This window comes from Melanotaenia boesemani, chromosome 10 (genome assembly GCF_017639745.1).
Source record: "Melanotaenia boesemani isolate fMelBoe1 chromosome 10, fMelBoe1.pri, whole genome shotgun sequence".
NCBI classification, from domain to species: domain Eukaryota; kingdom Metazoa; phylum Chordata; class Actinopteri; order Atheriniformes; family Melanotaeniidae; genus Melanotaenia; species Melanotaenia boesemani.
In genome coordinates, this window is record NC_055691.1 from 29,723,626 (window position 1) to 29,738,359 (window position 14,734).

The window sequence follows — 14,734 nt, forward strand, 5'->3', positions numbered from 1 at the left end:
TCCCTCTCTGTGCAGCAGGTCTGTCACTGGGAGCTCCTATGTAGCTAGATGGGTCAGAGTCCATTTGGCGCCAGTGTGAATCGGATTACAGGGAAATGAATGGTTTGTATTGTTGCTCCAAAATGGATTGAGTGGCGTAAACAATCTTCAGCACAGCTGTTGCCTCATTCCTGTTTCTTAAAATACTGAAAAGAAAATACTGAATTATTAACAATAACTATATTTTTTAGGTTATGTCTATCTACACTCATCCCTGGCATGTTTTAATATCATGTTTGTGTGTATTTGTTCACCAGAGAAATATAAAATTACCCTGCTCCTATTTTGACGAATGGAAGCATGTGGACATATTTAATCATAATATCCATTATCATTTTGTCATCACACACACACACACACACACACTGTGATGCACTTTAATTTTCATTGTCTAGAGAACAGAAAAAAAGTAGCTAAATTTAATTTCAATCACCTGAAATTTATTTTAAGTTGCATTTAATTAATTTTACTTTAAAAAAATAAGCATTTGCATGTGTTTGAATCCACACGTCTGTATTTTTATCATTCAAAATGCGGTACACAAAATGTGTTTGAATATTCACAAAACTGTTAAAAAAATTCAAATGATCTGTTTATTTTTTTATATTGGAACAATTAAATGAAATAAAGTCTTGGATAAATTTAGAGAAAAAGTCAATATGATTAATTCTTTAATCAGTTAAAGATTTATTAGTTTTCTAAAAGGGCCAAGTATACCTTTGCCCCAAATAATTACAGACATTATCTTTGCTCTCTTCAGCACTTCTTTTCACAGCCCCCGCCAGTTTGGGAAGCAAATATCTGTTAATAAGTGTTAAAAGTTACACTTACAGCTGAAGTTTGCTGCTGTCTTCTAAAATGTATCCTTATTCTGTTATTTGCAGGACGTCAAGAAAATTCCTCCATCTGTGATAGAGAGCTGTGTTCGCTTGGTCCCTGCCAACATGGAGTCTGAGGTAACTCTTTCTGTTCAGCCTCTAATAACCATAATTTACAGTTATATTTTAAGCTGAAGAGAAATCAGTCAACACACATTTCCAACACACAAGTCCAACAACTTAAATCTCATATCTGCTGCAGCCTCATTAGAGAAAAAGAGTTTGTTCATGCTCAGCAAATACAGCATTTAGTAGAATCTTGTATTATATTTAGATTATTAGTACCTACTTGTCTTGACTCTACTTGACATTTCATTCAGCTTTACATATTTAAGAACTAAAAGAAAGGTTGTAAAACATTTTGGATGTACAGAAAATACAAATATTTCAGTTAATGCTTTATAGAAGTCCTGGATATTTTTTAAGATAATATGAGTGGTAAATATAAGATTTCCAGGTTTGTTCTTTAAGTTTTCTTACTTAATTCAAACAGCTTAACACAGCAGATGTTTACTGGATCAAACAAGTAAAAAAAAAATCTGTAGCCCAAACCAATATTTTAATAATCAATAATGTCCATAAACACACTTGCAAAATGCATCAGATGGTGTGTGTAACCAGAGAAATTAAAAACACAAATTTGTTGTTAATGTTGATTCCTTTTAACGAAGAGGATCTCACTGAGAGAGCAGAGACCTCCGCTGTTGTAGTGTTATGATTTTTAGCCTTTTTCTTACCAACCATTTTGTTTTATTATAAAATCGTTTTGTTTTGTTTTTTTGTTTGTTTTGTGTGTTTTTTTAACTGTGTGCAGTGTTTTGCATCATTCTGTTTGGGGCTCTGACAGTGCTGCTTGAATGATGGGGGTGACATGCTCAGTGCTCATGGGATGAGGCCAAAACCTTTCACCTCCTTCATGACCCCCTGACTTCCTTCATTCTCTCTGCTGTGTCTGCGGAGACCAGCTCTAGATATTTTTTTATCTGTGGCTGACACGCAGATGGATGGACGGTAGTATTGATGGAGTGGTAAAGGGAGAGTGAGGGCTAGGGTTTTTTTTTTTTTTTGCTTTTGTATTCTTGCGTTTCTAGTTGTAATTGAAAAGGAGATGGAAGAGGCAGGGGATAAAAAACAGCAGGCTAGTGAAGGAAGAATGCAAAGGGGGGACTAAACCAAAGTTAGTACAGGACTCCGGGGATTGAATAAAGTCAGGTACCTGGTTTTGAATGCAGATGCAAGTACCAGGGTGAGGGGAAAGGAGGATGAGGAGGGAGTGAGGAATAGATGGCAGGAGGGCTCCTGGCCGTGGATGCAGACAGACAGGCAGGGTAACCAGAGGCAGGCGGTGACCTTCTCTGCTGCTGGAGGATCGAAGGCTTTATTTAAAGGCCTGGTCAATGCTGGGTGCTGCTGAGGTATCAGACTTGCAGCCAGGCGACTCATCACCACTGTAATACAACTCTCTAACACTAACCCCCCTCCCACACAGACACGGGCAGGACAGGACACTCTCTGGACACTTCAGGTTTTACCCTGTACAGTCAAAAGGCTGGACAGAGAAAACTACAGCATCAGCACTGGCTAATTTTACTGTGCAGCAGACAGACAACTCTACTTTTCTCATGTGCTCAGCATTGTGAAGCACATGCTTATTTTGCTTTGAACATGCACGACGTTACAGTCCTTTCTTTGAATTAGGGTAGCTGTAAATAAAGGAGCACAGTTTCTGTGAAAATACCGAAACAATGTGGAGACAGGTGCTGAAGGAGTTAAAAGCTGACAGAATGCAGCTTGCTAAGGTAGGACTCCTGCATCTGTGTGTGTGCGAGAGAGAGAGAAACACGTGTTTGTGTTCACATGTGTGTGGCTGCAGCATTAGGACACCTGCATGCTTCAGCACTTTCTGGCTGTCAGGAGCGCTGAGGTCACAGGCAGGGGAGTGGAGAGGGCATATTAGAGGAAGCTCCAGAGCCCCCACCCACCCACCACGCCTCCGCCTTCTCTCCTCTTGTACCACTGCCCCTCAGCTCAACCCCTGCTTTTTTTTTTCTTCCCTCCTGTTATCCACCGTCATCTCTTCTCCTCCTCCTCCTCCACGCGACTCGTCTTCCCCTCACGGTGACGGGGTGAGTTGGCTGCTCAGGGGGGAGGAGGCGCAAAGACGCAAGGTGCCTCTGTGGCTGACAGCAGGCAGGTCAGGATTTTGTAGACACGGCCGAGGAGTAAGGATACATGTGCACACACACAGACATGTTAAAGTGTTTGCAGTGAGAAGAGACAGCACATGTATATTTAAATGCCTGAAAAAATGTGATGTATGTGTAAAACCCTGAAAAGCTTCAGTAGATGCTGCATAACATTGATCAAATAAATGTTAAATATCACGAGCATATTTCCATTTAATAATAATCTTTCGTCCCATTGAAATGCCTTTCAACTTTCAAGGTAATAATTTGGAAACCAGCATTCACGTCTAGAATAAACAAATAACTGTCAAGATTCCTAAAATTGAAACAGAATTAAATGACATTATTTGAGGGGGTTAACGTCAACTAAAGTAAATCAGCGTATTGCCCACACTAGCTTCAAACATTAAGATGCCATTTATAAAACACTGTGGAGATCTTTTGTATGCTGCAGCGAGCAGGATTTGCTCTACCCACATATAGTGACATACTTCACTTCCCTCACTACCTGGGATATATATAACTACTACAGATGAACATCGGGAAACTCATTACACTGATACAGTTCCAGTAGTGACACAGACGTCATCTCTGTGTCCGGAAAAATTCCAATGACAGGGATGATGTGAGCAGAAAGTATTGCTCATTATAAGGTCTGTAGTCTGAATAGAGAGGAAGCAAGTAGAACTGTGTTTCAAAATACAAAAAAAGGAAGAAAATTTCATTCTCAGCACTTGTCAAGATACACAAGTATAACTGTGTTAAGATGTGGATTGTTTTTGAAAATGTGCTGTGTGTTTTTACTGCTAGGCTAAAAAAGAGATGATACTTGAGGAGAAAGCTTCACCCCCGAGCAAAACCTCTAAACATCAACCAGCTCCTCTTTTTAACTTATGTTAATACAAAATTTTCTCTCACTTGTTTCAGCTCTTTAAGCCCAAATTGTGTTGTTTTATTCAAACATAATTAGTTGTAAAGCTGTTATCGCTGCGTGTGTGTGTTTGTGTGCGAGCCTCTGAGCCACTGTTGTCCTCAGGTTGTGACTGTGTTCACAGCATGATTGAGAGAGGGGCCTGTGATGAGCTGGAGGTTAGTGTGATAAAAATGTATTCCCCTGAATCACCGGAGCCAGCAGCCCAGGGCCTTCCTCCAGCCCGCAGCCTCCTTCTCCTCTCTCTCTCTCTCTCACACACACACACAAACCTTTTTCATTCCCGCACCATCACCAACCTCTCCTCTCTCTTCCCTGCGGTGACTGCCCAATGCTAGCTGCTTAGCATTGCACCCAGTGTCTAATTGAATTCCAACACTCAGGCGTTAGCTACTGATGCCACAGAGATGTTAACACGGCACAATACTAACAATCCTCGGGACGTGTTTTAACACACTTCTCCTAAAGAGAAAATTAGCGCTATGCTCATTCTGGCAGCACATGATTTATTCAAAGCTCCAAACTATGTCTTCTGTTTCCCCTAAAGGATCGTCTTTTATAGCCATCAGCAAATCAGCACTTCTTATGCACACATGGAGCACATAGAGTACGCACTCTCATGCTTCAAACTGAGTGTATCTATTGTCCTTTATATAAATGTGTCTGGTGCTCTCTCTGCATCCATATTGCTGGCGATGCCGTCCATCCCCTCTCCCTGACACCCTCACTTTTATTCCCTGGCTCTCAAACACTAGCTCTGGGCTTTAATGGCACATATTTCCTGGGCCCGGCTGAAACGGGATGCATCTTCTCCTTGTTAGCTTGATAAATAACTGGGCTGTTGAGAAAGTGCTGAATTTTAGCTTTCAGCCTCTATTTTGTGCTGGATGACATTAATTTTAAGTGCTGAGAAGGAGCTAACTAATACAGACAAATAAATAAGGAGGAGGGAGGGAAGGTGCAGAGGTGCCAGAGTCACTGCTGCCCCTTCCCCCATTGCCTGTTTATACAACGGCATTCATAGATACAATATGCAAACCTGCAAAAATTTGCAGCACACACAAGTGGTGCAAAGTCAAGCACACACTTAGTTTATCAGTAAATGCTTCTTTTGTTGTCCAAACTGTGAAATCCTCTCATTACATTAGAAGTTGAGCTCCTGCAAAGTGCCAGTCAGTTCTCTATCCATTCTCCACTCATCCTCTCCTTCAGTCCTCCTGAATTGTGAGTTTAATCAGTAACAGAAATGAGTGTGGCAGTAATGTAATGGTGGATCACAGTGTGCATCACTCTGGATAAATTCTATTTGTCTGAGCATACTGAAACAACAAAACAGAGATTAGTTCTGAGTAGCTCATTAGTTGAAATTTAAATACTGAGAGTTGGAGTACCACTGGAGAAAATTAATCACTGCAGAAAATACAAGAAAAAACATGATTTTAGCTACAATACTTAAAATGGACATGCTTAAAACGAATGAAAAGGTTTAACAGTATTAGTTTAACATTCCTGCTGCATACGTGCATAAAAGTCAAGAAAGCTGTGTTGTAACAGCCTGGGAGCAGCAAGATCTGTGTGTTTTTGTTGCAAACATTTGGAAATAATATCTTCTTATTATTTTTCTTCTTTTAGCTCAGCACTTTAGCTGTTAACAATAAGGTGCTGAGGAGCAAATATAGATTAGGACAAAAATGACAATACAAAATGACTTTCACCATACTGACATCCTCTTTTTCTTTTATAAATTATTATACTTTTTACTTTTCCTGTTTTACCATTTTAACAACACCAAAGATGACTTTATATTTAGATGCAGCATTTTTCACTCGACAGCCGCAAAAAGCACAGCAATAAACATGTTTTACTACAGGTCCATAAACAAACAGTAAAAGGAAGTCGACCAGATATGTACAGCTCCACTGATGATGTGAATCATGATGTGAAAACTATACCCACACCTGAGATAATCACTTGCACAACATCCAACATAACCGGGAAAAAGGTTTTTGTCAAGTCTGTTAATATAATGTTTTTGCCCCTGTGCAGTCTTTTTTTTTTTATACATGTAAGCCTCACATACACACACACACCTACACACACTGCTGTGTATAATGTAACACAATGAAGTGGCATTGGCTGCGACACCTCATACATTATTTTAACAATGTGTAGTGCGGTGAATAAAAAGGTCAGTGGTTGAGAACTGGTTTCATGTAACAATAAGATGCATGAACTGAGCTCTGCAGACCCTTCAGTCAGCATCCTGCAGCTCAACGCTGTGAGGAAGAAACACATCCAAGCTAAAGTGATAGATTCTACCGTGTGTCTGAGCGTCGGGATGTGTGTGTGTGTGACTGTGTTTGCACTAACTGTTTACGGGGCACCGTAATGAAACACCTCACAAAAATAGATTTACTTGGTCTATCATTATTGATTGTACATTTTTCCCTTTTGCCCTTTGCCTCATTTTGATAAATGTCTTTTATTACTGCATTTTAAAGCGAGTGATAAAGGCAAAAGATGAGCTTAGATTTTGTTTTTAGAGTGATGCTTTTATTAGACCAAATCTATTTTTGTCAGTATCCGAATGCACTCTCACTCTGCAGATGCCATGCAAGCAGTGCATGTTTCTGTTTGCAATGCGGGGTTTAATTTCCAGGGTGTATTTATCACATGCTGTCATGTTGCGGTCACATGACCACATGAACCACTGCCAGCAATTAAGGCTGATAAATCACTCATTTACAGGAAGAGAAGGAGGGACAGAGTCGGGTAAAGCGGAAACAAGGGAGTGATAAGAGGGAGGGAGAGGAATAATGAATAGCCTGTAACCCTTCAAAGATATTTTATTCTTTCATTTTTTAAAGCAGCAGTGTTGAACGTTATTGTGTTTGGGCAGTGTAGTATGAACTCTTGCCAGTGAAGCTCATTGACTCATACAGGCAGAGACAAAGAGACAGATGGTAGTCGTTTGTGTGGTTTACTGTGATTGTGACCTGACTGCACTGCTTTATTTACTGTTAGAGGTGTGTGTTCATGTGTGCAGCTTTATGCACGCCTGCACAAATAAATACAATTGTGTCATGATGAAGAAAGAAATGCAGAGAGCACAACTGTATACAACTGTCACTGTTTGTTCTCTTTGTTTCTTACTGATTTATTTTTATTTCTTTTTCAAGAGCACACACAGGACAGGCTCAGCTTCTGCACATACTAACTATAACAGAGCATCCTTAATTGTGAGTGATTTTTTTTTTTCATAAAGTAAAAGTTAAATACTTTTAGTTGTGCTTCTTTTTGATCTGACATTTGTGATATTAAGAGCTTAAGCTTTTGCAGCTGATCACACGTCTCAGAGAGGTGCTGGGATGTGAACGTGGTTTAACCTGCGTAGCATCTGTGTAAGTTACATCAGAATGTGTGTTTCAGCAGCCCAGGTCAGTGTTCTGCAGAGACTCTGCCTGCCCACTCACTTCAGAAAGGCTGATTAAACATTCATGACTAAAAGAGAAGAAGAAGAAAAAAAAAACAGCCTGCTTTTAATGGGCTAGAAAGAGGAGAGGAGAAAAAGAGAGGAGTGTGGAGCAGCAGCTCTCATTCATTAAAGACAGCAGTCGCTAACTGGCTGAATCAGTCAGGTTTCCTGCAGAATGAGATCAGAAATCAGCTGGAGCTGAGAAACATATGATGCTATTATTTATGTTTTAAAAAGTTGTAACTCTTTTGAATGGTTTGCTTAATTTCTTATGCAGAAACAGCAGCTGTGTGTATTAATGCTTACGCCACAGAGGCTGGACCTTTCTGTCTGCAGCTCTTCCAGTGGAAAAATCTGAAAGCTGGTGCCTGCGACAAAAGCAGCTCTTCTGGGGAAAGAAATAATCTGTGTACATCATAACCACACAAAGTCAACACTGTAAGTGTGTGTGTTCGGTCATCTGTGGTGTGTGAAGCATTGCCAGTGACTGTAAAGCAAGAGAAAGTCTTTCTCTTTATACAGAGAAGATAGACAGTGTGGGTTCCAGTCTCTGATCTTCACTGCCTACTGGATTTCTAGTAACAGCAGTAATTTATGATTTATGGATTTTTTTCGTATTTTTTTATTTATTTAATTTTGAAGAATATTCAGCAAATGATAGAGTATAAATTTTAGCTTTTCTTGTAAAAGATATACAAATACTGGTCATGCTTTTTTGGTGATTAGCGTTGTCTGTTGCTGTGAGGAAAATTATAATTATTTCTATCAATACTAATCTCTAATGGAAAAATCAGTGGCTGAGAACTTGTACAGGTACACCAATATCCTCTAAACGTTTCATCGCATCTATTTCGTTTTACTGCGTACATGTATGACATATAGAATTATTCTTTATATCATGCATTATATTCTATAACCTCCTCAGTTTTCTGTTTCTCATGCTCTGCTCAATGGCTGATGCACAGGACAGAAAGGGGAGGACACATAAGGGAAGGAGGTACAAACAAGGGAAAGAGGTGTGAGCGTGCTCACTTTCAGGATGTGTGAACTAAATGTCCTCCCCAGACAAACCGAAGGGAGGCCACATAACACCAACAAATACTTTACCTCTTTTTTCCCTCACTTTCAAACTCAACTTTTTAAATGTTTTTTTAAAGGAGCCCCAAGGCATCCGACTGTAATCCAACATGTTTTTTAACTCTAATGATTTCCAGAAAAACAAACAATCCCCTCTCTCCTCATAGTAATTAATCAAAAGAGTTCATCACACGAGGAACATTCTATATATCAGGGATAATTTATGTTTAATGCCACATTGGGGTATCTGTGAGTACAGAATTTAGCCACAGGCTCATCTATTGCTCACACAACAGACAAAATCCCTCAGTAGGTGAAGTAAAGAGACAACGTGTTCTTCCTGCTGTGGCTTTGAAGATAAAGCTCCTTGTCCAGTAGTCCAAGGGTCCAAATATCAGACTGTTCTTGGACAAGAATCTGAGTCCCTGCAGTGCCCAAATATATTTCTGAGTGTGTGTATGACTGAAAAGGCATGCTGTAGAGTAATGCTGTGAGGATGTGGATCGCATTCTATGGAGCTTAATAAAAGTTGTCTCTTTTACATGTTGATAACAGGTGACAATCTTTATAACTGCATCAGATAAGTAGAGAAAAAAAAAAAACTCAGCACTCATTTTTCTATGGGTTCAATTTAATACACCATCAACAATGTTTGATCTGAAGGAGCAAAAGAAAAAGGTGTTTCAATTCCAGTTGAAAGAGACTACATTTGTAAATCTAATTCTTTATGCTTGTAGTGTTCTGGTGGCCCTAAAATGTGCAGCACAGTCTTCTATATAGTATATTTTATGCAGCTTTATCTTGAGTGAATTAAAGGTGCTTGTAAAAAGTGGAATGTTATTAGCGTCAGACCACCTGGGGTGAACATCTGCAGCCTCAGAGTGTAGACCCAACATGCATCACAGTTTCTCTTCTCACTATTTGCTGTCACACATACACACATGGCTCCTTTAGCCCAAACCCCCGCACACCCCCACCCCCTCCTTTTTTTTTTTTTCTTTTTTTTTTTTCTTTGCATGACTCTTTTATCAGCACGGCTGCGATCTGGTTATTAAAATGCTTTAATGTCACAGGTTAAGTAGGCTCTGCTCCTCTGGTCAGTCAGAGTTCACAGGTCAGCAGTTTAGTGTCGGAGGCTTGGACGATCACAGCTGATTGGTTTATGTTGGTGCAGCTCGACCTAAGATTATTTTCCTGCGTTCTTCTGCGGAGCTTTTGCATGAAACTTTTTTATTTGTTTATTTTATTTTCTCATTTCTACAGAAACAACCATCCGTTGAATAATTAGATGTTCTTTTCATGTTCTATTACAACTCTTTTTCCTCATGTCTCTGCTCGTACACTATTTTTTCATCTTCAAAGTGAAAGCTAAAATAGGGCGATCATTGCAATTTAATTACTACAAATCCCTTTGTGAATTTGCTCTCATGCTTGTTTACATGCATAGATTTGCCAGCTTCTGCACTTCTATTTTTGTGTGTTTACAAGTGTGTGTTTGTCTTTCAGTAGATGTCTTTACTTTTTTGTGTCTTTCTGTGCATACCCTCTTATTTTTAGTGTGTGCGCGTGTGTATATTTATGTATTTATGTGTGTGTGAATGAAGCTGTAGAGGGGATTATTTAAATAGATAAGGTGGTGTTTTATTCCCAATCTGAGGAATCTCCTGTCGCATTTCAGTCTCTTCATAATAACCCCCAGCATTGCTCCATATCCCCCTGACACACACACACACACACACACACATACACACACACACTGAGTATTGCAGACACTGCAATTTCTCTCTCTCTCTCTCTCTCTCTCTCTCTCTCTCTCTCTCAGGGGTAAAAAGCTTTGATAAATGAAAATAAATACTTTTCTTTGTATGACGAACAGGACAGAAAAGAAGAAAATGGCAGAAGTGACATGAGGTCTGTGGCAGTTTGATGCCTCCGTGCAAGCAAATATATGGGGAAGGAACAGTTTCTGGGACCATCTCTGAGTGTGTTGCAATTTAGCAGTAAAATGCTGGGCCATCCTCAATCATTCTGGGGAATAAAAGTGAGTAAGACCGTGATTCAGGGATGTGGGATGAGGAGAAGGGCGATATAACAACTGGCCTGTGGGCTGACACATTAACTGAGTAACAGTAAGAGCGGAAAACAGCACAATACATGATTTAGAGGAAACAGGTTCTCTTCATTCATCTGTCTGCTTCTGTGACTGCAAGGTCACATAGGAGCCTCCCTTCTTCTTTCTCTCCACCTTTGTTTCCCTCTGCTCCTCTGGACCTCATTTCATTCAACACTCTCGAACCTCCGACAGCTCCATAACTATAACTCTCTTCTATTCGTCCTCTCCTCCTCTCTTCTCTTCATCCACAGCTAAATGACTCTGTCAGATATAAAGAACACTTATCTCATCCATTGCCTCCACTCCTCTGTCTCTGTCCCTGCCGACATCACACAAACAAACATATAAATACAGAGAAAAGTCTGCAACAAACAGATATACAACATTTTAGCTTGTTCTACCAAAAGTCTCCTCCAACCTGCCAGAAAAAAGATGTACAGCCCACAGTGTAGCAGCGAGACAAGTAGATGGAAGCTTGACAGAGGACAGGTGTCCACTTATTCTGTTTTTCACATACACACACATGCACACACTCCTCCTCCTCTTCCTCTCCTGTCATCCCCTCCTTCTCTCCTCCCTGTGGTGTGGAGGAGAAAGAGGGATCCACAGAGGGCTTACCATGTGCATTTGTCTTTGTGTGTGTGAGAGAGAGAGAGAACTACCTACCAGCCACTCAGCAGGGTGCCACACAGGTATGAGAGTAAAGAAAGAAGGATGAGGGGGAGGAAAGGAGTGTGATTGGGATAAAACTCTCATGCAGTAAACAGCTACACACACACACACAGCTCGACACACACTCCAGCAATCTGCTTGGTCTCCCTGAACACTCCATCACTAATAGTCACCATACACAGAGAGCAACATAGACTTTGATCAGCATGTATTGTGATGACTTCGCCTTTCCCTAACCTGAAAGTGCACACCGTCACAAAGTTTCCTACACACACAGTTCAGAAAGATCAAAGGTTACGAGTGAGCTGCATCGACTGATTCATCCGTACATGGAGGTTATGCATATGTTTATTGAACCCGGACCACCTTGGATGTCTCACCTGAGTAAATAAGTTTGATGTGTTTGCATTCTGTGAGGCTCGGGCTCGGTCTTCGTTTGCTGTTTTTGGAGGCTCTTGTTGCGAGAACATGACAGAGAAGAGAAAGAAAGCAAAAGTGCTCCGAGCTGATAGTGGAAATTTGTGTATGCAAGGATGCGCGAGAGACGGAGAGATGAAAGAGTGATAATTCTTCTGCTATCATAAGGTCTCTTGCAGCCTTGCGGGCTCCCTGTAGGTCCCCTGACATATGCCTAAGCAAAAAGCTGGAGCCTGCTAATTGGCCCCTGTGTTAACAGTAGAGACAAAAGTAATGACGGTGTGTGGATTTGTTTCCGTGTTACAGCGGCGCTGAAAGCTTACATGCTTTGTGAGTAATAATTTGTTGGTTTGTCATTCTGCTTTGAAGGCTGTTGGATTTGCAAGTTGTGAGGACATTTATGATCTGGAAGCTGACTGTAGTCACAAACCACAGAACGCCTATTAAAGCATATGCACGAGTTCAAAGCTTCAGCATTTAAACGGCATGTTTCTCTAATTGTTTCATTATCTCAGTGTGCTTATTAAATGTACGATAATTGTTAATTAACACACAAGGATTTGTCTTGAGCATCGGAACAAATTAATTAAAATGAACATATTTAAAACAACAATGATAGCAGCAGGTGCAGGTTATGTTTGTGTGTGTCTGTGTGTGTGCATGTTTGTGTTTCCAGTGCTTTGTTTGCTTGTATCTCTGTTTAATTAAGATTCATAGGAGGGATTTAAATAAGATTCAAATGAGATTCATAGCTAACTGTAGCAGAACAGGTAATATGCAGATAGATTTAATGATGATTCAGTGTATCTTACAGTCTAACGAGAGTTTGATTAGACCATTGGAAGCCATTGGCTGAAATCATTATTGTGGTGAGAGAGAAGAGCAGGAAGAAGAGGAGTTGTTGTTTAATGGGATTTCAAGGTAAATAAAATAACATTTTTCAGTGTGATTTTTTTTTCTTTATAGATAAATGCACTTTAGAGAAATCCACACTCTGAGCTTAAATATTATCTGTACCAGTTTAAGTTGCGTGTATGCATGCTCAAGTTGAATGGATTGTATGTTTTGGGACAAAATAAGCTGCAACAAGAGTCCATGAGCTAAAAAAGTCTCTGTAGATTTTGGTCATGTAACCTGTCAGGTGTTGATTTAGTCTAAAATGATTTCCTCCAGTAGTTTATTTGAGAGAAAAGGCATACTGTACATTTGATTTCATACACTTACCAGTTTAATGTAACTCCCGGCTGTTCACAACAACCAGGAGATTATAAGTAAATAAATTGCTGCTCCCATGCTCACACGTCAACAGTTATTCTTCTGTTATCTTCCTTACGTGAAGAGCACATTGTTTCCTTTTTTCCCTCTCCTGCTGCACATACACATGGCAGATGTGCGCTGCTGGATACTTAATGTATGTATAGTATGTATACTGCAGAGAAAATTATGTGAAGTGACATTACTAGTCAGTTTGTGTGCCTGTGTTGCACAAGAGAAATTCCTATCTTTTTCTTTTTTTTTTTTTTTTATTAAAGGCATCTTCCCATCTCCAGTGGGGTTTTTTTTTGTTGTTGTTGTTTTTTTTTTTTTCAGTATGTTTATCTTTTATGCAGTACAGAATATTTTGCTATAACCGTCCACTTCCTCAGGTGGTCATAAAGGTCTGAAAGAGCATAATCATGTTTTGTTTTCCTGCTGGTAAGGAAATCTAAATAACCCCTTTACTTCTGAAATTAAATCCTTACCCTGCTGTTAGAGTCATTACAGGAAGTGCGAGAATACATTTAAGTCTGATGCGATGATGATACTCAAATACCCATAATGCTAATCTGCCAGGTTGGCTTGTATCCAGCATTCATGCATTCACCTGATGAGGAGGGAAAAAGTCAAACTCAAATATGTTTATATGTCAGAAAAAGTGCATGCACATCCATGCAGAGCACATATACTTCCAGCAATTTGTTGTTCCTTATTTTGCTGACTTACCCAAAGTCATTAAATAGAATGCTAATACGCTAGGTAGCACAAACACACACACACACACAAAGTTTTTGCGTAGAAAAGAACCAAACAATAAAACAAAATATTCTGTGGGGGTGCTCAAGGCTCTGCAGTGGGCACGGTGCTTCTCTACCGTACAACTGCAGTATTGATAGATGCTGCAGTGGCTGAGTCTACCGTCCCACTTTATTTCAATTAGCTCACAGGAAGCAGGAAATAACCTGCAAATCAATTGTCATTTCTTCGGGACTGAGGCTGGAGGCTGAGATTTACTTTGTCCACCAATAAAAGATGATGTAGCCATGAGGAAGATTAAAGGGAACTTCCTCCTCACGTGCTCCCGCTCTGTTCTACAGTATATCATTAAATCTTAAGTGCTTTAAAGCTGTTATGGTTATTTTCTGATGGAGGCCGGAAATTTGTTTTCACAGTATGTACAGTACACTGTGTTCTGTTTGTAAACAGTCTCTCACATATCCACCTGTAAAGCTTCAATATGTGTCCACCCCTCATTCAAAATCTCTCTTAGCTAAGTTGCACTCTGGTCTTATAATACCATCTTTCACTGGAATTATACGCCAGTGAACTATGGTGAAGAGTTGACAGATGCCATTAACCTGTAGCCTGTGTTTTGTATAAATGCAAAAAATCAGAAGAGACTTGAAAATAAACTCAGGACATTTTCTCTAGTCTGCAAAGTAGATTTCCCATTTAAACCCTTTATGTCTGTATGATAGACACCAGTGTTTACATTAAATCAGCCTCAGAGCCATACCCCGAACATAAATGTGATGAATGTTGATGCATCGAAGGCTGAGCTCAAAACTGCATAGTGAGAACAAAAGAAAAGCAGGAAGTTGAATTTGCGTCATGAAACACATTGAAAAGCTTTTAGTGAGGCTAGGAGGGGAAGGTCAAAGTGGATTGCAAATGAGCGAGACATAGAGA

General features: G+C 39.9%; 1 protein-coding gene across 1 annotated transcript in view; it reads left to right on the plus strand.

Moving 5' to 3' along the window:
• The window catches only part of LOC121647744 (transcription factor Maf-like), a 43,216-nt gene that overhangs the window by 6,586 nt on the left and 21,896 nt on the right, over positions 1-14,734 (plus strand). The window contains exon 2 of the mRNA XM_041997414.1: positions 924-995. Within this exon, the coding sequence (XP_041853348.1) occupies positions 924-951 (28 nt within the window). The 3' untranslated portion in view covers positions 952-995. The remainder of the gene's footprint in view (positions 1-923; positions 996-14,734) is intronic.